The 24,721-nt window shown below is 45.3% G+C and overlaps 1 protein-coding gene across 1 annotated transcript in view; it reads left to right on the top strand.

Annotated features, from left to right (window-relative positions):
- Positions 1-14,281: 14,281 nt before the first annotated feature.
- SUSD5 (sushi domain containing 5) overlaps positions 14,282-24,721 on the top strand; it is a 49,376-nt gene continuing 38,936 nt past the window's right edge. Inside the window, exons 1-2 of the mRNA XM_042903393.1 lie at positions 14,282-14,387; positions 23,942-24,119. Coding sequence (XP_042759327.1) covers positions 14,282-14,387; positions 23,942-24,119 — 284 coding nt within the window. The remainder of the gene's footprint in view (positions 14,388-23,941; positions 24,120-24,721) is intronic.

Below are 24,721 nucleotides of genomic sequence, written 5' to 3'. Positions count from 1 at the left end.
GCTGTGTGGGTGCAAGTCAATTCTAGTTATGTGCCTGGAAAACCGTCTCGTGTATTTTCCTATAAGTGTATCTATACTGTCATTTGTGGATGACTTAGTTATTGTTGATTTGCTAACTCGGCAATGAGTGGTTTTAGCTTCTGTTACATGATATTAAAATGAGACAATATTTGCACACAGCTTGACACACATCTTCAGACTGAAGCCTCAGATGAATAACAAATATTGAAAGAAGATGAGTTGGTATGTTGAACAAAAGGAATATATGGATTGCGATAAAAGCACATGTTTGTTTTTACTTCCCGCTGTTCCTCTGAACATTATTTAACGGAGATAATTGTCCCTGTCCCTCAACTCCCTGTGGGTCCATGATTTGTTTTCCACTTTAAGGTAAAGGTCCCACCACACTTAAATTCACAACTAGTTTTGTTTCAGAAAGTGACACTAGACACTTAATCAAATACACAGTCTTGCTTGGCATTGTCTTCTCTCCTCCTGTTTTGGCTCCCATGTCCCTGTGGAGGCCTCTCTCTTTGGGGATCGCTCATAGCTCTTTTCTCAGCTCTTGGACAGCTCACACAAACCTCTGTCCTCTTGTTGAAGTCTCCTCGCCCTTCCAGACAGCCTTGTGTGACAGGACCAAGACAACTCCATGCCAACTCTTTCCAGCAGGGCCAACATTTGGTCCCACAATCTGACAGCTTTGGGAGTGTGGGGATAGAGGCTCCAGCCTGGCCAACAGGAGGCACTCCAGACACAAAGAACCACCATGCATGAGGAAAGAGGCCACTGGACCCAGTCATCTCTCCCTTGCTGGGGTTCACTGAACACAAATGCAGGGCAACGGAATAATTAACCCAGCAAGTTGATGGCAGACTAAGAGGGGAATCCAGCCTTCTGATGGCTAGGCATCTTGGGCCCTTCTGTCACACCATTTTTTGAAGCAAATGTTAAAATATCCATGCCTTTGCTACACTTCGGTAAGACGCAGAATCAACGTATGGGCTAAGATGCGAGATGTTTAACACGTCACATCATTAGACCAAGTTTTTCCTGGCTTGTCCCCCTGTTCCATGTATTTGATGACTGTTCTTGTGGAAACAAAGGTTTGGGTGCATAGCTCAACAAGTACAGGCTTACCAGTGGTTCCAAAAGAGTCTATTGATAACACGCAGACTATCTGGAGGAGGTCTAGGACGAAAGGCCCCCAGAATAGCAGTCGTCTTGTGTAATGGCTGGGGTCACACTGGAAATTTGACCAAGAGATGCCCCGCTTTCCCAGAGCAAGAGGGTGTGGTTCAGCAGTTCCTCTGTGATCTTTAAGGAAGTGAGGCTCTTGATGTCAGACATGACGGGAGATTGGAGTATATTTAGCCTTCCTGCTACCACAAATTTGTCCTTGCTCAACTCTCCTACCCTTTATTGGGCAATTTCTGTGCCATGTACTGAGCTAGAAGCTGCAGGTGTAAAGGAAGTCACAGCCTTTGCCCTCAAGTAGTTTGCAGAGCAAGGCAATGTGCTAAAGTACCACATATTATTAGCAATTATTATGGATAATCATTTTATCTGTAGAAAGTTTTTTGATTTACGAAGTATCCCGATCTAAAAACCCTGTACGTCAGATGGTCTTATCATTTCTATTTTATAGGTAAACAAACTGAGACGGAAGATGTAAAGTGATGTCTCCAGGATGGATATGAAGTTGCAAAAGTCAAACTTAAACTCAGTTCTGCCGAATCCTTTCCCGAGTTGTCCCTCTCAGTGGCATGTGCATCTCAATAAGGATCAGTCTTCCGTGAAAGCTGCAGGATTCAAACCAGGGACTCCCGGAGATATTTAGGAGATTGGAGCTCTGGAGCCCTCCCAGGGTCCCTGAAAACCCAGCACAGCAGCAACCTGTGGGTAATACTCCCCTGGGAACAAGTCTCACCCTGAGGGGTAGCCCTGCAGCCGCCTCCTTGGCCGCCTGGAATGGCCTTCCTGCCAAGTCCAAAGACTGTCTTCCTCTGGGGCCAGGGCTTCTGAATTGCTTTCTGTGGGCTCATTCCTACTTTTCATTAGATTAGGTGCAAACACTCTGAGTAAACAAAATAAAAATTCCCTAGCATCGGCAGCCCAGTGCTAACAGCTACACCCTGGATGATTTTCTTTTAGTTAATAATTCAATTGCCAAAAATGTCGGGGGGGGGGGGGCTTGGCAGGGACTTGCCTCCAGCTGCAAATCAACTTCAGACCCCAGAGGAACTTGAAAGAACTACCAGTGCCCACAATGGTTCTTCAGTGCAGCCTGTGTTTACTCAGGACCAGCCCACAACCTCCATAGCCCCAAAGGCGGCCTGCATGTAAATGCTACATTGTGCGGTGATTTGGGGGTTATGTGGCTTCAGGCTGGTGGCAGATGATTTGTGAGGCTGCTTCAGATCCATCAGGTTTGAAATTCGACATTGGCTGGTATGTTTTGCTTTTGTGCTCATTCATTCCTCCTTCCATTCATCAAAGCTTAATTAAATGCCTACTATGTGCTAGGCACTGTACTAGCCACCAGCTATAGGAAAACATAAAAGGACATGGTCATTGCCCTAAAAAAAGATGATAAGGAGAGACCTGTGCAATCCCTTGACAAGTTCCCTATTCTACTCAGAGCATTAACGTGACCCTTGTCATGCTCTCTTCTTGGGATCCTCTGATGAGTTAAACTCAACAGATTGGGGTATATGATTAATTCATCAGACATAGGTACTTCATAGAACCAGGTACTTCCCAAGGCAGCAGAGTTAACAACACAGAAAAACATGGTCTCTGTCCTCAAGGATATTCAGACTAGTGGGAGAGAGGGATCTGCCGGGCAATGGTTGCATTAAAGAGCCATAATTTGTAAGAGACAACCGTTCAGGCTATGGTGTAAGCACAAGGGAGAGAGTCTTGGGTGGAGGGATTGGACCAAGTTACAAAGAGGACTCTACAGACGAGATGATGGCACTGATTCAAGAAAGATGAGCAGGTGTTCATCCAGGTGGGCTGTGGGAAACGCAGTGTCCCCAATACCACGGACAGTATCTCATTCATTCTTTCATCAGACATTTATTGAGGGCCCATTACGTGCCAGGCACTGGAATAGGTACTGTAGGAGACATTAGCAATACACAGAATGGCAAGACCCCTGGAAACTTATTCTCCAGAGGAAGGGATAGACCTATAAATCTAGAACCATAATACAGTGACCTAAGGTGTGCAGTCAGAAGGTGTTCAAGAGGTTACTTATGGTTTCTTTCTCATACCTGGACACAGAGTGTCAACATTAGAGTCTGCCTTTCTAGAACTTAATCCTAATTTAATAGGAAGAAATGTTTACAGGGTATACAAGAGGCAACATGGTACGAAGGTAAGAGTGGGGATTTCGGAATCGTATACAGTTGAGTTCAAATCCCACTTTTGCCAAGCTAGCTGTATGACCTTGGGCAATTTGCATAACCTACGTAGAAAAAAGCTCCATCTTCTCATCTGCAACCTGTCTATGGTTGTTGCAAGGATTAGAGATAATCTATATTATTAAAGTGCCTGGTTATCATAGGTGATCAGTAAAAGGCAATTACTTCTTAGTGCACAAATAACACTGAGAAGTGAATTTCTAGTACCGAAGTGAGACGTTAAGGCTGATCATTATTCATTACTTCACTGTTAAGAAAACTATGATCAGTGTTTGACCTTCTGACTCCATATGACCAGGAGAAATCTGGACATAACAAAATATAGATGAGGCCAGGTATGCTAATTCAATTTTTAAACCTTCAGTGGTTATTCCAAGAGATCCTACTTAATGATCCAGGCCATTAGAGTCCTTGGTCAGATTTTAGACCGAAAACCAACTTTCTCTCTCTACAACCGAGAAAACAAGTTGGACAGTATAGACTAGTCTATGGATTTTCTAGGGATTGGAGCGTAGCCAGACATCTTTTTGAATGCGTGAACTCTGAAATACCTCAACCAAAGCAAAATATTTTGAATGTAAACAATGGACTCTCAGGGAGGGTCTAAGCTCATTCCATTTCTCGTGTACAAATTTAAGTAGCACGGAATGTTTACAAGTGCTGTGTTTATATGTGATTATGGGAAACTAGGGGACGAGGAGACCTGAGAAGAGAAGAGGGGGAGAGACGAGCAGAAGGTGGCCATAGAATATTGCACAGTGTCCAGTAGGACTGCTAAAAATAGGGAAATCTAATACTCCATTTTAAGTGGTTCGCATTTATGCAAAAATATCCTCTCTCTTTTCTAAATCCTTTGATTAAAAGGGCTATCTTGTAGGTAAAGCTTTAAGTGAATAGTTTGGGTAAAAATAAAGAAAAAAAGAAAAAGGTACTCCAACATGAATTCCACATTTGAATGGACACTAGGCTGGAAATAAAGTGACAGCCACTTTCTGTAAAACAGCAGCAGGGGCAGGAATTCAAAACCCAGGTGTCTCAGAAAAGTTCAGAAACTTTTGGGTGGACTTTGGACGTTTCACAGACACTTGTGACTTTGTGAAATTAACATGTGTTAAGTAAAGCCAGAGAGAAGTTTATTACTTGCAGGTCCTGAAGTAAGTACCTGGCCGTGCCTCAGGGGACCACGTGGAAAGGTCAAGGCAGGCTGCAGGCAAAGAGCATTCTGGATGTTATTTTTTCTCCCCGATTCACTATCTCTTTGTCTTTTCACTATCCTCACTGGGAGATTTCTCAACTTTATCTTCAAGGCCATCTACTGAGTTTTCCATTTCTGATCTTACGGTGGTCTCTAAATATTCCTTTTTGGGAGGGGGAGGGTTGTAAAAGCAATCTAGCCAAGTAAATATGTAAAGATCTAACTGACTTTATTAAATGATTCATGAATGATTCGGGAACTAGACCGGCAGCATCCCACCTAGAAGGTTTTTATAGGAAGGAGGGTGGGGCACGAAGTTATTAGCAAAGGAAAAGAAAGGGTCGGTTGAGGCAAGGTCACCTTTCCTTAGGGGAAAGGGCAAGGGTCTTATTAGGTAGATTACCTCATCTTGTTCTGAGTGGGTGGAGAAGGCATCTGTGATAGATTCCTCATAGATGCTGATCAGAAAATTCCTGACTGACCAATTAAGACTACATTTGGGGGAGGTTGAAACTGCAATTAGGTATTAGGTTCAGATTCGGTGACTTGACTTAAGAGATGCCATTTGGGGCTGATGGTTTTCTTTTCAGCAGGGTAGAACACTTTTTCTTTCTTTCTTTCTTTCTTTCTTTCTTTCTTTCTTTCTTTCTTTCTTTCTTTCTTTCTATGTTTATTTGTTTTGGAGATAGAGACAGAGCGTGAGTGGGAGAAGGGCAGAGAGAGAGGGAGACACAGAATCTGAAGCAGCCTCCAGACTCTTGAGTCTTATCTCCAAGAGGGCAGTAAGGTTATTGTGTTGAAGTTTCCTTTTCCCTGCATTGTCTCTGTCTTTTCTGGGTTTTTCTTCTTCTCCTTCTCCTCCTCCTCCTCCTCCTCCTCCTCCTCCTCCTCCTTCTTCTTCTTCTTCTTTCTCATTTCCTTAGTTAGGTCTCTATCATATTACAGGTTTTCCTCAGATATCTGGTGGTCCTGCATTGTCTACCTTTCAACACATGAAGCCATCAAGGGATGTGTGCTGTGACAACACTGACACATAAGGAGCCATCTAAGTCATGACACATCTCCATTTTCTATTTAGATGCTTACGTAACTTACGTGACACCTCCAGGCACCCGTGCCCCATGGAGCCATAGACTAAAGGTTTATTCACCATCAGCAATCCTAGACAACCAAGTACATCCTTCCAAAAGCATTCCAAGGGCGAGACTTCCCTGCCAGCCATATCATTAGATTGTTTGCTAGGAGGTCTGTCATTAAATGTTTATAAAGGTATCTGACTGGATCACCTTCTTCCTTTCCTGGTGTCTCTCCCAAGTCATGAAGGGAATGAACTACAGACCTGTTGCTCAGCCAGTTACTTCACTGCATTTACAGCTCGCTGGACCTCTTATTCCATCAAAGCAAGGACCAAAGGGCATTGATAGTATTATCCCCATTTAACAAACAAGGATGTGAAACTCAGCCCGTAAACAGTTCCCCATGGTCATGGCGTCTGGTAAAAGCAGGAGGCTCTCACACGGCTAGCCTCAAGTTCTCGTCCCCATTGTGATCCCATGGACAAGGTCCCTTAGCCAAACAACCCTCCTTACCGTGGGGACCAGGCATAGTGTCTGCTTTTCTCTGAGCAGTGGAGAGTTCCAGTTCCCCACCAGCCTGAGGAAATTATTCAAACAGGACAATCACATCCTCCCAGGAGGATCAGAGAACACCTGACCTTCTTGTTACTTCAAAGCCTATGTCCCTTAGCCCCTACTTGTTCACTTTGTTCCCAAATGACCCTCCATGGCATGCGGGGTCCTTCTCCCCTACGCTGTGAGTGTAAGTGACTATTAAACCACTATTGGGATGCCTGGGTGGCTCAGTCAGTTACGCACCAGACTTTGGCTCAGGTCATGATCTCATGGTTCCTGAGTTCGAGCCCTGCTCCCTCGGGCTCTCTTCTGCCAGCTCGGAGCCTGCCTCAGACCTTCTGTGTCTCTCTCTCTGCCCCTCCCTCGCTCGCTCACGTGCTTGCTCTCTCTCTCAAAAACAGATAAACATTAAAAAAAAAAAACCTGCTGTCAATCTTACCTGTCTAGTGTTGGGGATCATGTGTTCAGCCATCCTCATAACTCTAGGGAGAAAAAATAATAAAATAAAAGAATGATCCCAGGAGATTAAAAGTAGGAAATCCGAAAGAAGAGGGGCGACTGGGTGGTTCAGTCGGGTGGTCATCCAACTCTTGATTTTGGCTTAGGTCATGATCCCAGGGTCGCAGGATCCAGCCCCTTGTTGGACTCCACACTGAGTGTGGAGCCTGCTTAGGATTCTCTCTCCTTCTCTCTCTCTCCCCTGCCCCCCACTGCCCCCACCCCGGATCATGTTCACAAGCACGCTCTCTCTCTGTCTCTCTCTCTCAAATTAAAAAAAAAAAAAAAAAAAAAGGAAATCCAAAAGAAGAGATTTGACAGAGGGAGGAAACATCGAATAAATAATATAAGTTGGGGGTGGAAAGAAGATTGATGTTGTTTAAGGGCACAAACTTCAACAAGTAGTGACTAAGCCACAGTGATGGAATGCACTGTTTAAAGAATATGGACAACAATACTGTACCATGATTATGGAATGGGATAATATAGAACAAAGGCTATGGTATTACAAGATATAAATGTATCAAAATGACATTTTGTACACCTTAAATGTATACAATGTTATATGTCAAATATACTCAATAATACACAAATAATCCAAGCAAATTCCCCAGGTCTACAGGATACCACAGCTTGTTTGAAATTATGGATTATATGGGCATCATAATGTATTCAAGAATTCTAGAAACATCCAGAGGTTTCTTAATTTAGCGTGGATATTATTTATTGGTATTTATATAATCACCAGAAAAAAATAAAACAATTTATGATAGCCTTTAAATAATGTCAAATGTTCTCTTTTGACAGAATTGAGCTTCCAAAAAATTTATTCTGATTTCATGCATACAGTTGGTGAAAAAAATTGGACCATTATTGGAGTAGACTTATTTTCTATTTAAAGTATCTGGTAACACCATGTGAAACTGGCATCATTTAGGCATCGATGGAATCAACGTATGTGCACAAGAAAACTTGAAATAAAATGAAAGAAATTAATTTAAAAGAAAAGTCATTTGAATAGAAAAGTCATGTTTCATAGAATGATATGTGAATGGATATTGTACCTGTTAAAATGTTGTCTTCAAACTTTTGAAATGATTGCCGATGCTTCCTTAGCAGATTCATGTGTCTGATTTTCATGTTGTCCGTGGTATTTCTCAGGCCCATGATGGCTGGTAAATATTGACAAATATTTTGGGTAACCTACATGTTCATTACTAACTATCTTGAGAAAGGGAAAGACAGTACTTTTCATTAAATATGCATTTCCTTCTTAAAATTCATTGCCACCAAAAGGATTTATTGCAAAATAGTTACCAAAAATAAAATAAATGACTAAGTAGTTGTAGATTTGCACCATACAATAAATGATCATTCTGAGTAGCAAGACTATTTAAGCTACACACGAAGAGCTCCAGGCCTGAATTCCTCAGCCTTCATTTTCTGCACATATTGCACATAAACCTAAACTAGAATGTCCCACTTTCCCCGCTGACCTGCTGACTGGTGGCCTCATGCATCTTAAACTGACTGGTGGCTGGCGGGAGCTTTGAATACTTTTCCCGCCACGACCACAGACCATAAGGAGTAAGCTGTCGCTAGCCACCCGTGTCTGAGCGCACTCGATGATGTAACTGATGGTTCTGCATACTGTCCTTGAAAGGGAGAAGCTGGCGAGATGGCATCAGAAAAAGGCCGGGGAAAATGAGATGGGCCACTGGTTAGCTTTCACGGTTCATCACTTTTCAAGCCGGAACGGTACATGCATCTCACACACTATGAGAACATTCACAAACCCAAAGTGCAAGACTGAGGACGATCATTCTGGGTTATGCTGAGTCTACTCTTGATGATATTTCTTCAGAAAATGAAACACCCGGGTCAAATACGAAATTGGATGGGATACCGGGACAACAGTGACGAGCAAGAGGAAGGAACCAGGACGTTTGGTCATTCGGTGTTTCTTTCCTGTTTGCCGGAGCAGAAGCCAGAAGACTTTGGGAAATGTTAGTGGCTTATCTTCAAAAGAATTAGGTGTTGATACGTGCTCTTCCAGGAATACTGTCCTTACTAGAATAAATCAATACAGGCTTGGGCACCTGTTAGGGGGTTATTAACCAAGTAAATGGTTTATTTATTTATTTATTTATTTTAATTTAATTTTTTTTAACGTTTATTTATTTTTGAAACAGAGAGAGACAGAGCATGAACGGGGGAGGGGCAGAGAGAGAGGGAGACACAGAATCAGAAGCAGGCTCCAGGCTCTGAGCCATCAGCCCAGAGCCCGACGCAGGGCTCGAACTCACGGACCGTGAGATCGTGACCTGAGCTGAAGTCGGACGCTTAACCGACTGAGCCACCCAGGTGCCCCTAAATGGTTTATTTTTAATTCCATCAGCAAACACAATCAGAAGCCATTTGCTTTCACCTAGCAAGGATAATAGGAGATTTTCATTGTGTTACCTCCGAGCTGTATTTAGGGATAAATCGATGCCAGCATGAATAAAAAGTTACAAAGGTTTTGGGACCAGTTACTGTGTGTAAACCCATAAAGCTTATAGTTTTGAAAGCAGTTCATAGCAAGAGGGAACTTTGTAGCAACCAGGCTTCAGTACAAACTGCCTTGCCACCTTGGCCTCACGTCACAAAAGACACAATACTTTGAGATACGGATGCCTTACGATGCTTGGGCACACCAGCTAGCAGAAGGGCAATGGAGACCCCTAGAGTGTCAGAGTTGAATCAACTACTCTCCATTTGATACGCACTTTGTATCCTGCAATCGGGCTCCTTGACCACAGGTACCACGTGAGTGTGAGACCTTAGCTGGGCTTATGAACGAGCTATTGTGAAATGTATAGCAGAATTCCACTCTCAAATGGAAATGGTATATACGTCAGTGGGCCTGGAAGGGACAAGTAAATTGATGAGCCGGTGGCTCAGATCTCCATGGCACTTGGTTTCACTGTTCGGCTTCCTCCACCCCAGCCCACACCTGTGGACTCATGTGGCGTTTCACTTCACAGAGGAGGAAAATCCTTGGGCCTGCTTTACCCTTGAGTGTCCACAGCATGGCACTAACCTTCCCCACTCTGGTCCAGCACTAAAAATCAGTAGTGACACAGGACAGACATTGTACGATTCCATTTACGTGGGGTACCTGGAACAGTCAAATCTAGACCAAAAGTACAAGAGTGGTTGCCAGGGCTGGGGGTGCTGAGGAAATGGGATTTATTGTTCAATGGGTACGAAGTTTCAGTTAGGGATGCTGAAGGTTTTCTGGAGATGGATGGTGGTGAGGGTTGCACAACATCATGAACGTACTTAATATCACAGAGCGCACGCTGATGATGATTAAAGTGGTACATTTTGTGTTAAGTATATTTTACCACAATGAAAAAAAAAAAAAGAAAGCAAAAGAAAATCCTCCCAATGGGTGAAACTTTGGTTTCACCTTTGGCCTTACTCATGAATCCACACTGATTTATGGATAATACCTAAAATAGTTGGTCAAAGACCTGAAAAGTTCAAGACCGAAAGACCAATAACAAGGATAGCCGTATGGACCTACTGGAATTGGCAGCCTGTGAATATATATGTAGACTAACCGCCCCCTCCCCCACCCAGGGGCATTCAATGGAGAGGGTTTCCTTAATAATCAGGCTGACACCTTGAGAATTGGACCCGTTCTCTAGTTGTCAGGTGCCTCTTACTCCAGCCACATCTGTTTTTACTATATGCCTCACTACTCAGAAGCGGGTGGCTTCATAGAAACGTGAGGTCACTAGCTGGTGACAACACCTTGAGAGAGGAGCCCTCCTCTCAGATGCCCAGATACAGCATATGTCTTAAACCACCAGCCGATACGTGGGGCCATTTCTCTTACAGACAGAAGACGCCGTCTAAAAACCAAGGAGTGGAAGTGGCAATGACCTCCCATGCATTATATATAATAATCCACCTGCCAAGGTTTTGTATAGCATCCCCACGACATTTAGATTTGTGACTCGGGAGGTTTGTGTGGGCAAAGGAGAAATATTTCCACCAGTAAACACTCAGGCATGTGCCAGTAACTTGGAAGCAAAGCTTGCTCTCCAACCGGCAGAGAAGAAGGTCACCCTACTGGCTGGTGATTGGTCCTGACTACCAAGGGGAGGTTGTGTGGCTGCGACAGGATATGGCATGAAAGACTGTCCAGATCCCAGACAGCTCCCATGTCCAATGACAACAGTGCGTGAGAAACCAAGGCCAACGAATAACATAATGAATAAACAAATAAAGATCCTCTAGTACGAATGAAAGTGTGGGTCCCTCTCAGCGGTTAAAAGAAAACAGTCATGCAGGCCAAGAGGCTCATAGACTCGAATGGGGGAACATTGCAACGATCGTCAAATAAGGGCCCATGACCAGTTACGGAAGTGGGGACTGTAGCAGCCATAGTTTATCATTGTCTGCTTCTCCCACTTGCCTTTTATGTGAAACAGCACTTATGCGAAAATAACCACGGATGGTGGCTAATACCAGTTTAGCTTCGGGTGAGAATATGAATGAATTCACATACAGAAACTGATAGCACTTCCGTTTTATTCTGCATTTTCTTCATCCCAATGAATGAAAAAACTAGATAGACCTACTGGCTGTTTTCCGACTGTGTCTCCAGCTCCGTTTTCCACCCTCCTCTGGCCAAGTCTGCACCCTGAGACCATGACCTCTAAGGACGCTGGTACCTGTGTTCCTTTCCCCTCCACCTATCAAACGGCTCAGCCAACAGGAGGCATCAGGAGGAATCCGAAGGGCGGAGGACAGAGATGTTGGGGTATTTTCTGCCCCACGCCCTTCCTACCAGACAAGTGGCAGGGATTTTGTTCTGCTACCTACGGCTAACGTCCCCTTCGGGAAGCCTCTTTCGTGGCAACGGCCCTTGCTGGGTTTTGCTAATCCCTCCACCTCCCCTCCTGCCCTCGGGCCTCAAAGTTGTGACGGCTTTCTACTTCTGACTGAACGAAGACCTGTTTGTACGTTATGATTCCATTCAAACAAAGCTCAAGAGGGGCAAAAGTGGTCTGTGGTGACAGTAAATACTGTGGCTGCCTTTGACAGGGTAGGAACACAAAGGAGCTTCTGACGAGTGGGAATGTTCCGTATTTGCTATTAAGGTCTGGACAAACACTTCAGCGGGGCGCCTGGGTGGCTCAGTCGGTTGAGCGTCTGACTTCGGCCCAGGTCACGATCTCACGGTTTGTGAGTTCGAGCCCCGCGTTGAACGTTTGTGAGTTCGAGCTCTGCGGAAGGCTTCTTTCCCTCAGTCACCACATTATTGAGTGTACCAGTATTTCATTCCTCTGATTGCTAAATAGTACTCCATTGTGTGACCACGATGCGGTCTGGGTTTCTGTTCATCTGTTGATGATGTTTGGGTTGCTTCCAACTTGTAATGGTTGTGGATAAAGCTGCTATGAAATTTGTGTACAAATTTTTTGTGTGTGGACATTATTTCTTTTGGATATACATCTAGAAGCAGAATTCTGTGTTACAGGAGAGGTGGATATTTAACTTTGCATGAAAGGTCCAAATGGTTTTCTAATCAGCTGTACCAAACCTTCAGAGCAGGCCATCTCCCCAGACTGGGACAAGCCAAGATGCATCCGAAAATAGACCAACTTTGAAGTGTCATTAGGATTAGACAGCAATAGCCAATTGACTATTCTAAACACATAAGTGGTGGGGCTCCTGAGAAAGTCAGTCAGTAGCTCCTGCGGGCCTCCTGGCCCCTCCCCTCCATTCTCAGCAATAATCAGGCTTTAAAAGGTCCCCTACAACCCAGACATGTGAAGTTCCACTCCTTAGGCTACCATATAGCTGTTAGAAGAGAAGTGACTGAGTAAATTAATTTACACTTACATGTGAATGGTTGTCAGGCCTTACTGCATTTAACACCCTAGAGTATTTGTATTTTGAAAGCAAAGTTTTATTCGTAAAGGAATTACTCACTAATATATAATAGCCTTGTAGTCGACATCCGGGGAGGAACAAGGAGAGGACACATCTTTTCCCTAGACTTCAAAAATTATATGAGCTGAAAAATGATGCATGTAGTAAATCAGGTGTGGGTTCAAATCCCCGTGGATTTTGTTTTGTTTTGTTTTGTTTTGTTTTTGGTGTTTGTTCACTTGAGAGAGAGCATGTGACCTGGGAAGGAGCAGAAAGAAAGGGAGAGAGCATCCCAAGCACAGAGCCAGCTTGATCTCCCGCACCGGTGAGATCATGACCTGAGCAGAAGTCAAGAGTCAGCCGCTTAACCAACTGAGCACCCAGGGGCCCCCCAATCCCAGTTTTTACCTTAAAAAGTAGTCTTTCAACGTCTGCGTCCTAGCGCATTGTCCTGGGGCCAAGCATGTGTTCCTTTGAGTACCAACCACTTGTTCGTCCTCCTTACGTGCCTGTGTTACTTCGGTCTGAGCATTTTCAGGACCGATCCTCCCTGCTACCGGGCCCAGCTCGGGGGCAGGCACGCCGTGGGCACGTCTGACCAGGACGCGAAGGCGGAAGGGACTGGTAAACCGTCCGGCGCCGCGGGCCCGAGTTACAACACGGATCTTTATCACTGCACGCGTCAAGAACGCAAACCCGCCTCCGCTCGCCGCGGGAGGCCGATGCTAGGACACCGGACAGGGGGCGAACCGGGAAGAGGAAGCAACTGAGGGCAGGGACTCCTGCGGCAGAATCCGGCAGGACGCTTCAGCAGGTGAATCCCAGCCCCTAACGGACCGCGAGTCCCAGGCCCTGTCCAGGTGGAGGAGCCCTGGCCTGGGAGGCGCGACGAGGGCGACAACCGCCCCAGCGCCTTGGAGAAATGCTGGGCGCACCTGGGGACGTGACGGAGGCGGCCGAAGATGCCCCCCCACCCCGCAGGGCCTTTGCAGCCACGCCTTCAGGAGGGGTCCCGCGGCTGCGTGCGCCTGGCTCCTTGGGGCGAGCTGGCTGAGGCCCCTTGTCCCCACCGTGTTCCTCCTCGGGGAGCGGGGGGAGCCGCAAAGTCCGGGGGCAGAGCGCAGACGTGGGCGTTCAGGCTCGGACCGTCCTCCCGGGGTCAGGCCGCCAGGCCGCGTCCCCCTTTGGCCGACCGCCCCCCCCCCCAGGCAGGCGGGGGGGAAAAGGAGGGGGGGGTCCCTGCGGCCGGCGCTCGGCTCTCCCCGCCTCCCCGCGCCCTCACCCTCCGCCCCGGCGGCGCCCCGCGAGCTCGGCGTGCGGCGCAGCCTCCGGCGGTGCCGAGACCTCCAGGTGCCCGGCGCGAAGGCGGAGCCGCGCGTCCAGCCGCCTCCCCGGCGCCGCGGACGACACCCCCACCCCCCGGGAGCTGGGGGCCCCCGCGCGGCGGCTCCGGGCGCCCGGCCTCCCCGGGGCTCGGCGCGCTCCTCCCCGGGACGCGCGGGGCGCGCACGGCCGAGCAGAGCGCAGCGCGCACAGCCGAGCGGCGCCCACGCGGGGCAGCCCGCGCTCCAGCCCGCGGCGCCCGGACGCCCGCGACCATGGCCGCCGAGGGACGCGGCCCCCGCGCCCCGCTCGGGGCCGCGGCGCTGCTGCTGCTGCTGCTGCTGCTGCTGGGGCTGCCGCGCGTGTGCGTGCGGGCGGACGGTGAGTGTGCGCGGGGCCCGGGGGGCGAGGCGGCGCGCGGGGGTGCTCCCCGCGGCCCCCCGCCGACCTCCGGGTCCCCTCTCGCCCCCCCCCCCACCCTGGCTCCCGACCCCTCCCCGAGCACCCGAGAAAGCCTGGCCTTCCGAAGGTCGTCGTGAAAGGGCTTTGCGGTGAAGTCACGTCTAGGGCGCCCCGGGGCCGCCTCTGCGGAGACCTGCTTTTCCACGTCCGTTCAAGGGGCTCCCGGCGACGAGGCTGACAAGGCTACCGGCTAGTTTGTCTTGGTCCAAGAACATCGGAAAGATGAGTAGGGATCAGCAGGCAAAGGGGAGAGGAGAGTGCCTTGCCCGGGGGAAGTAGCATGTGCAAAGGCCCTGTGACGGGCAGGGGAGATGGGACAAAAGAGTGGCTGGAGCCCAGCGTGCGAGGTGAGGATGTCGTGTGACGCGAGGCCGCAGAAATAGGCAACAAACAGGTTCTCGCAGGTGGTGAGAATTGGCCCGCTTTTTTGTTTGTTTCTTTGCTTTTTTTTTTTTTTTTAAACCTGAATTCAGCTTTCAGCGCCTCCCTTAAATTGGCAGGATCAGAGCCTTATATCGGCTACATTTTGAAAAGCTAATTCAGCTGTATTTTCATTTTGGGACAAAACCCCATTGACTTGGTGCAGGAGGATCTGGGAGGAAAGAAGACAGCAGTTCTCACGTCCATGAGCGGTTTCTAGAAAGTCCAAGCTTGGGACAGATTGGATTGATGAAGAAGAAAAACCCTTGGCTGATTCGGGATGCTTTGTATATTTTTGAACGTCGTTGCTTTTTGAGTAAACAATTCCCGGGGAAAGAAGTGAGCTTGCCAGAAAGAGGCGTGGTGGTTAGGGAAAGGGGGAAAGTGAGAAAAAAACCTCCAGATACTATCTTAGAATTTTGGTGCTTTTGTCCTAAGTGCCAGCTTGCAGAACCCTTTGCTCCTAATTAAGGATGAATGTTTTATTTCTTCATATCCTCAGAGTGTTAGAAAAGAAAACATTTTTAACTTTGAAGGTTCCTCCTGAAGACTGTTGGGTTCTTTTTCATTGAGATGTAGTCCGTGTAAAATTTACCATTTAAACATTTATAATCAGTGGAGCTCGTACATTGATTGCATTGTCCCATCATCACCGCTAACTCCTGAACATTTCTATCCGCTGAACCGAAATCCCATACCTATTAGCAGCCAACCCACTGTTACTTTTTTACTATAGTATTTTTTGCCTGATGAATGCAAGTGGAATAAATAGGAGTCAGTATCGACTTTTGAACAATGTATAGTATTGTACCAACTTTAATTCGTTTCAAAGAAGTACTTCTGCAATCCCCGAGGCTTTAGAGTTTCACCCTATTATAACTGCTTAAGTGGAATGCTGAGTGGATAGGGATCAGCTTTTTTGTGCCTATCTGGCTTAGTGTGGGTCCTAGAAACTTGAAGGCAGAAATATCATTGGACAAGGAGAGAGAAACAGAAGCACCACAGCTCTTTTTCTTGTTATCCCTTGCCAGAAATGCCTGTTTCTCCCTTCTCCTTTCTTTCCTCTCCCTGCTTCCCTAAGTACACTTACTTTCAAGAAACTCCATTTACTGAGTTCCAACTTTTATAACAGAGCCATTGAAGAATTATAATCTATATTATGAAAGGATTCTTTTCCCTACGACATATATGTTTAACGACCTTCGCTTTCCACATTTCGTTATTTGTGTTCTGCGGTGGTGGAAGGAAGAAGAAACTTTCAGCTAGACTTGATGTGTCACAGACATCTGGAGAGAGACTTGGAGTTATTAAAACCTCCATGGACTCATTAAAAATGTCAATGAGATAAATTCAAATGAAAAACATTTAGTTTGCATTTGACTGATGAGATATACATCTCTTATATTAGAGAGATCTGCCCCTGTATTTTTTTCCCCCTTTTTTCTACTGTGCTTTTAAAATACTTTTGAAACTGAAAACTTTTCACATTGACTGAATGGAAATTAATTGTGTTTGGGTAATGATTATAGGAAAAGATTCATTAATGCAACAGATAATTGATTGAGCATCTATCATATGCTAGGTACAATCCTTGCTGTTGGGGATAGAATGGTGAGGGGAAATAGGTCCTTGCTATCAGGGAGTTTAACATCCAGTGGGTTAGTCAGTAAGCAAATCATTATGTGAATAAAATGTGAATTTGTGATTTTAATAAGTGATTAAATTAAAGGACAGAGGTACTATGGGAGCCTGTACCAGGAGATTCTGGTTTGGTGCATTAGGATCTGAGAGAGGAATAAGAATTGACTAGGCAAAGAGGGGGAAGAACAGGTGTCTGGGTAGAGAATAGCACATACAAAAAAAAAAAAAAATTGTGAGCAGGGAAAATGGGCCATGTGATAAGAGACAGAGTGGCTGGAGTCACGAGTCCAAGGTGGAAATGGTTTGAAATGATGCTAGGAAAATTGGAGTGGGTGTAATGAGGTGGGGCGTCATAGACAAAGTTCCTTCTTAATCCAAAAAAGGGAAGGAAGTCATTGGATGATTTCCAGTGGTAGAATGGCTAATAAGATTTGCATTTTGAAAAGATTGCCCTGATGGTGATGTAGGAAGAATGGATGGGACCAGGGCAAGACTGGATATAGAGAGAGACCATATAGGATGCCATTTTAGTTGGCAGACGAGAGAGGGTGGAGGTGTGTAGAGGTGGCTGCGGTTAGTGGGAAGGGTCTGGACTAAAGAGAAAAATGTGAGTCATCTGTGTAAGGTATGAAGCCATGTGTGTGGATAGAATCCTAGAGAAACATTTCGTAGTGAAAAGAGATGACTTAGAACTGAGCCTGGAGTAAGAAACAGTTTACGGTTACTGACTCTACATTCATGAGATATATTGGCCTGTGATTTTCATTTCTTGTAATATTCTTGTCAAGTGTTGACATCAGTATTATGGTGATTTCTAAAATAAGTGGGGAAGTTGTTCCCTCCACTGTTGTCTAAAAAGGTGGCTGCAAGGTGAGCTGTTGTTTTGTTGTTTTGTTTAGTGTTTGGTAGCGAGGTCATATGTGTTTGAAGTTTTTCTCATGGGAAGATTTTTAAATGATGAGTTTAATTTATTTTTTTTAAGTTTATTTATTTATAATCTCCCCACCCAGTATGGGGCTCAAACTCAAGACCCTGAGATCGAGTCACATGCTCCACCATTGAGCCAGCCAGGTGCCCCTTAATTTCTTCAGTAGTTAAAGACATATTCAGATTTCTTATTCATTTTGGGTCAGTTTTGCTAAGTTTGTTTTATGAAATTTGTCCATTTCATCTAAATTGTCAAATGTACTGGCATATATAACATAATAATCGCTTACTATCTTTTCAGTGTCCATGGGATCTGTAGTAATGTCCCCTTTCATTCTTGATATTGGTAATTTGCATTTTCTCTCTTTTTGTCTTTGATCAGTTTTGCTAAGGATTTATCAATTTTATCATTCTTTAGAAAGAAACAATTTTTGGCTTTATTTCCTCTATTGTACATCTGCTTTCCATTTCATTGATTTCTGTTCTATCTTATTTCCCTGCTTCTACTTCTTTAGAAGCTTTAATTTTATGTTCTATGTTTTTAAGATAAGAAATTAAATCATTGGTTATCAACAACTCTTCTTTTGTAATATGATCATTTGAGGCTACAAATGCCCCTTAAATACTACTTTAGTTTCCCCACAAGTTTTTGTCACTTTCATAAAAATGTTTTGTTTGAATTGTGATTTTCTTTGAACCCATCGTTTATTTAGAAGTGTGTTTTGTAATTTCCATCCACAAGGGGATTTTCCTAGTTATTACTTTGCTATTGAGAGGCAGTATATATAATACAGTGGTTAGGAACTTTAAGATACAGCCAAAATGCCTGGTTTTGTATCCCAGCTGTGTGATCTTGGACAAATAATTCATACCAAATCTTAACTATAAATAAGGATAATAATAACACCTGCATCACAGAGTTGTTATAAGGATTAATTTAATATTTATAAAGCAATTTATAAAGCAATATTTATAAACCAATTTATAAAGTGTTTACCCATAGTAAACACTGTATAAGTGTTTGATAAATAAGACAAGTCATTTTAGGTTGTTTGTATTGTCGTTTAAAAATGTGCTTTGTATAGGGGCGCCTGGGTGGCTCAGTAGGTTGAACGTCCAGCTTCGGCTCAGGTCATGATCTCACAGTTTGTGAGTTTGAGCCCCACGTTGGGCTGTGTGCAGACAGCTCAGAGCCTGGAGCCTGCTTCCGATTCTGTGTCTCCCTCTCTCTCTGCCCCTCCCCTGCTCATGCTCTGTCTCTCTCCTTCAAAAATAAATAAAAACATTTAAAAAATTTTTTTAAATATGCTTTGTATGATTTGAGTCTTGAAATGTTTTTTGATTTGTCTTGAAGCTCAGTATTTGATCAGTTTTATAAATGTCCTTTGTGTGTCTATACTGAATGTGCATTCTATACTTTGCCATATTGTGCATCAGTCCTTACATCAAGTGTGTTAATTTTGTTGCTTAAATCTCATATGTTCTTTCCAGTTTTTTTCCTGTTTTATCAATTCCTGAGGAGGCCAGTGGTTAAAATTTTCATAAGCACTGTGGATTTTTTCCAATTCTCCCTGTAGTTTTATTAATATTGCCTTTTTCTAGTCTAGAGTTGTTATTTATTTGTTCAAAATTATTTTACATTACTCATGAAATAACTGTCATAACAGAACCTGTTCTTCTCTAGCAATGGCTTTTTTAATAACAGCTTTATTGAAATATGATTCATATACTGTACAATTTGCCCTTTTAAAGCGTGTGATTCACTGGTCTTTAGCATGCTCACCAAGTTATGAATCACTGTGCACAATTTTAGAACATTTTTTGCCCCCAGATAAACCCTGTTCCCATTGGCATTTATTTCCTTGTTTCTCCTCAACCCCCCAACCCCTAGGCAACTACTTCCTGTGTCTGTGAATTTGCCTGTTTTGGACATTTCATGTAATGGACTCATACGATGTGTGAACTTCTGTGACTGGCTGCTTTCCCTTCGCATAATGTTCGTATCCATTCGTAGCATGTGTCAATACTTCATTTCATTTCACTGCCAAATAATATTCTTTCGTGTGGCTCTTCAGACCATACTTTGTTGATCCAGTTATCAGTTGATGGTCATTGGGTGGACTCTACTTTTTGGCTATTATACACACAGTTTTATAATTGTGGACTTAATTTATAATTTATTACTTATTATAAATAACGCTGCTAGGAACATTCATACGGAAGTTTTTTTTTTTTTTATTCACTTATTTAAATTCAGGTTAGTTAATGTACAGCGTAGTGTTGGTTTCTAGAGGAGAACCCAATGATTCGTCACTTACATATAACACCCAGTGCATATACAGAAGCTTTTATATAAACACGTGTTTTCGGTTCTCTTGGGTATTCAGCTAAGAGTATGACTGCTGGGTCACGTGGTAACTCTAGGAGAAGCTGCTGTCAACTTTTGAGATGCTAGACGGTTTTCCAAGCAGCTGCATCCTTCTCTGTTCCCGCCAGCAGCGTCTGAGGGTTCCACTTTACCCACTTCCTCGCCATCACTTAGGTCAAAAAATGTCTTTTTGATGATAGCCATCCTACTGGATAGGAAGTAACATCTCATTGTGGTTTTGATTTGCATTTTGCTGTCGGCCCATAACGTTGAGCCTCTTTTCGTGTGCTTATTGGCCGTTTCTTTAAAGATGTCTATTCAGGGGCGCCTGGGTGGCGCAGTCGGTTAAGCGTCCGACTTCAGCCAGGTCATGATCTCGCGGTCCGTGAGTTCGAGCCCCGCGTCAGGCTCTGGGCTGATGGCTCGGAGCCTGGAGCCTGTTTCCGATTCTGTGTCTCCCTCTCTCTCTGCCCCTCCCCCGTTCATGCTCTGTCTCTCTCTGTCCCAAAAATAAAAATTAAAAAAAAAAAAAAAAAAAAAGATGTCTATTCAGATCCTTTGCCCATTTTAGCCATTTTTAAGTGTGCAATTCTGTGGCATTTGAGCACATTCACATGGGGGTACAACTGTCACCGCCATCCGTTTCCAGGGCTTTTTCATCTTTCCTACCTGAAACTCCATGCCCATTAAGCATTAATTCTCTACCGTCCCCACCCCAGCCCCTGGTAACCCCCATTCTATTTTTTATCGCTAGGAATTGGACTAACTTACTTCACTTAACATAATGTCTTCAAGATTTAGCCATGTTGTAGCATCTGTCAAATTTTCCTTCTTTTTAAGGATAGTTAATATTCCTTTGTATTTTGTAGCACATTTCGTTTACCCGTTCATCTGTCGATGGACACTTTGGTCGCTTCCACAAATGGTGGTTGTGAATCATTCTTCACGATCCCACCAGCAACGCATACACGTTCGGTATTTTTTCGCTACCTATCTGCCAGCCCTGTTATTTTCTGTCGTTTCTTTTTTATTAGTAGCCATCTTAGTGAGCATGAAGTGGTATTTAATTGTAGTTTGATTTCACTTCCCTGATGGTTAGCAACGTCAGCAATGTCCTCTTGGCCATTTGTATGGCTTCTTTGGAGAAAGATCTTTTCAAGTCCTTGGCCCATCTGTACTCAGGCTGCTTGGTCTCTTTAATTGTTGTCGGGTTGTGGGAGTTCCTTACCCACTCTATATACGAGTTTCTTACTAGATGTGTATTTGCAGAAATGTTCTTTCATGCTGTGGGCTGTCTTTTCGCTTCATTGATTTTGTTCTCTGAAGCAAAACGTTTTTAATTTGATGAAGTTCAGTTTGTATCTTTTCTCCCTGGTTGTTTGTGCTCTTGGTGTTGTGTCTAGGAAACCATGGCATCATCCAAGATCACAAAGATTTCCTATGTTTTCTCTTCAGTGTTACGGTGTTAGCTCTTCCATTTAGGCCTTTGATTCACTTTGAGGGAATTATTGTGTAAAGGGTGAGGCGGGAGTCCAGCTTCACTCTTTTGCATGTGCCTGTTGAGTTGTTCCAGCGTTTCTTGAAAAGACTCTTCTTTTCCCATTGGGTGATCTCGATCACCCTTGTTGAAAATCAGTTGACTGTCAACGTGGAGATTTATTTCTGGAATCTCATTCTTTCCTTTGTGTCTTTTTATTAACTTACTATTTTTCATCTTTTTTGTCTCTCTGCTACCTTTTGAATGATTTCTTCTGACTTCTGTTTCAAGGATGAGTTCTTTTTTAAAATTTTTTTAATGTTTTTATTTTATTTTTGAGAGAGAGAGACAGAGTATGAGCTGGGGAGGGGCAGAGAGAGAGGGAGATACAGAATCCGAGCTGTCGGCAGAGAGCCCGACGTGGGGCTCGAACTCATGACCTGTGAGATCATGACCTGAGTCGAAGTCAAACACCGAGCCACCTGGGCGCCCCAAGGATAAGTTCTTTGTCCGATTGTGTCTGACATGCAGCCAAAAGCATCCATTGCATTTTTAATTTATCATTGTGACTTTATTTCTAGAAGTCCTACCTGGTTCTTTCGCAGTTCAGCTAAGCCCCTTTTTGTAGTTTTCTCTTCTTTGCGGATGTTTTCAGACTTGTCTTTTCTTCCTTTAGATGTGGTAATTATCATTGTTTTATGATCTGTGCCTATTAATAACACTATCAGATGTACCTTTAGGTCAGTTTCTGCTGGACACTGTGTATGTTGTTTCTCACTCGTGGTGCCTCGTCCCCTGAACACTTAGCCGTGTTTTAGTGTTGTGGTCATTGCCTTTGAAGGAATATTTGCATGGGATTTCCCGAAGCCTACGATGAAGATATTTTTTTCCCTCCAGACAAGATTTCCCTTTGTTCCTGCCGGGTGTCGATAAATGTCGGCCTTAAGCCACTTTAGGCTAAATTCACGGCTTAAAGTATCTTAGACGTCAGTTTTTGTCAGGGTGACATTTCCCACTGAGTATTAGCGCTTGGGTATCTGGCGCTCAGACAACTCTTCCCACAGTCCCTTGAGAATGAGAGGAGGGGGTACTGTTTATCCTCGGTCACTCTTATCCTGAGAGCTAAACCCCTCAGGGTCCCAGCTTTGTGTATTTACGTGCGGGTGTGATGGTGGTGGAGAGGAGAGGAGAGGCCTGTCGCCTTCTCTACCTCATGTGCGCCCTAGGCTTTCACTGTTGTCCCCCTTGTTCAAGGGCTTGACTATCAGCGCATCAGTTAAATTTCCTAATATTTTTTCCCACTGAGGCAAATGCCATTGACACAAAAGTGTCTTGGGGCACATGCTTCTCCAGGCAGGGCCATCAAGTACAGTTGTTCAGACTGTGTACTGCACACTGGCACCAAGTCTAAGGGAGGACGAGTCCCCTACAGATACGTTTAGTGTGAAACATTTTTTAATTTTCCTCATGGCTTTGATCCCAAAGCTGAGGGCTTATCGTATTTATTATAATTATCTCAGAACTGATAACAGCTGAAGTGTCTCATTCCAATAAAATCAACACAGTGTGATAATTTTGCCAAAAGAGGGAAGCGAAGTGTCTCATTCTAACCAGGATTCTTCCTCCCCCCTACCTTAAACTTGATAGGGTTTTCCCAGGCACTGCTTCACCTCTGCAGGAGGCTCCCAGAGACCACAGTGCTCCCTCCCTCCTCCGCCATGAGTTTCTTGCCGAAAGCTCTCTTTTGCTTTCAGACTCAGCTTCCTCCTCTGCCTGCTTTCCTGTTCCCATGGTACTCACCTGTCCCACGTTTTTGAGGCTCGCTGCACGCCCGTTTACCGAGGTGCTACGGGAATCCGTGGTGCCCCGGACGTGGCCTCCGCTGTCTCGTCCGGCCTGGGACAAGTGGCAGCCTGCACAAGTGGACTCACCGCGGGACGGGCCCGATGATGTTCTGAGACAAGGAGAGGGGAGGCAGCCTGCCGTGTACGGGGTCACCCTGGGGCCAGGGCAGGCAGAAGAAGGCAGACCCGAGTCCGACGTCCGTCCCCTGGACACCGACTGCCCAGCTGCCCGGGACAACTAGGACGCTGGGCCTTAAGACACGGTGTTTGTAAAATAGCTTTGAAAAAGGAAGGTTTCAAGGGTATATCCAGAGAAGCATGCAAAGCAGATGGTTAATTTTGTTTTAAAGAAGACAGGAGCAGGGCACCTGGGTGGCCCCGTCAGTTAAGCCTCCGGCTCCTGGTTTCAGCTCAGGTCATGATCTCGTGGTTCGTGAGTTTGAGCCCCGGATCAAGGCTCTGTTCTAGCAGCGCAGAACCTGCTTGGGACTCTCTCCCTCTCTCTCTCTCTCTGCCCCTCCCCTCCTTGCGCTGTCTCTGTCTCTCTCTAAGAAAATAAACTTAAAACAAAAAAGAAGTCATTGAAGGCGACAGGAGCGTAAAACCGGTAAAAGCACCAAAGTAACTGTCGTCACCTCGTCCTGGGATGAGTACCGTGGGGTGGTCGCTGCTCATTGGGGACTTCCGGCCAGCAGGAAACTACAGCTGCGACCCGTGTCTGCCAGAGACTGAGTGTGCTGAGGTTCAATCCCGTGGATCCTGGGGTAAGCCCGTGTTCGTGCTTGTCCCCACACAGGGAAGCTGTTTGTGCTGGAATCCCAGAACGGCTCGCGCGGCCTGGAACTGGAGGTGGCCCGCCTTTCCTGCAGGAGCAGGGGTGCGCACCTGGTATCTGCGGACGAGCTGCGGAGGGTGGTCCAGGATTGTGCCTTTGCGGTGTGCACCACGGGCTGGTTGGCGGATGGCACCCTGGGGTGAGTCAGGCATGCAGGGGAGAGCTCTCCTTCCCTCGCACCCCCGCTCCCCCACCAAGGCTCCTATGGGGGCTCGGTCACCGTTTTGAGGTGCCAGGATGGGCCAAGGCCAGCGGACAGTGGCTTCGGGCACATTCTTGTTTTCAGTTCTCAAATAAAAACACGTTTCTGGAGTTCTGTCACGGTATTCCCTCCTGACTTTGTTGTTCCGAGTTTCTTTCTAAGTCATAAAACTAATACATGCTTGTGAAAAGTTCAAGTAATACAGACATGTGTGAAGTTCAAAGTGAGTTTCTCTCTTCTTCCCCACCTCAGAGGTAATGGCTGTTAACTGTTCGGTGTAAATCCTTGATCTCTTCTTTCCCTGTGGGGGTTCGTCTACATACCTGTGAATAGGAGGATGGGAACGAGTTCTCTCGTGTTACTCCCATGGAGAGCTGGGTCTGTGTCCTCTCCCTTTAAATGAGGCACAGCATAGAATGGCCTGGACCAATAGAATACAGCAAGAGTGGTACCATGTGACTCCTGAGGTTAGGTCGGAAAGATCCATGCCCAGATTCCTGGGACACTCACTTTTGACGTGTCATGTAAGACGTCTGCCT

Source organism: Panthera leo, chromosome C2 (genome assembly GCF_018350215.1).
Source record: "Panthera leo isolate Ple1 chromosome C2, P.leo_Ple1_pat1.1, whole genome shotgun sequence".
Classification (NCBI taxonomy): domain Eukaryota; kingdom Metazoa; phylum Chordata; class Mammalia; order Carnivora; family Felidae; genus Panthera; species Panthera leo.
This window is presented reverse-complemented; position numbering and strand designations above follow the sequence as displayed.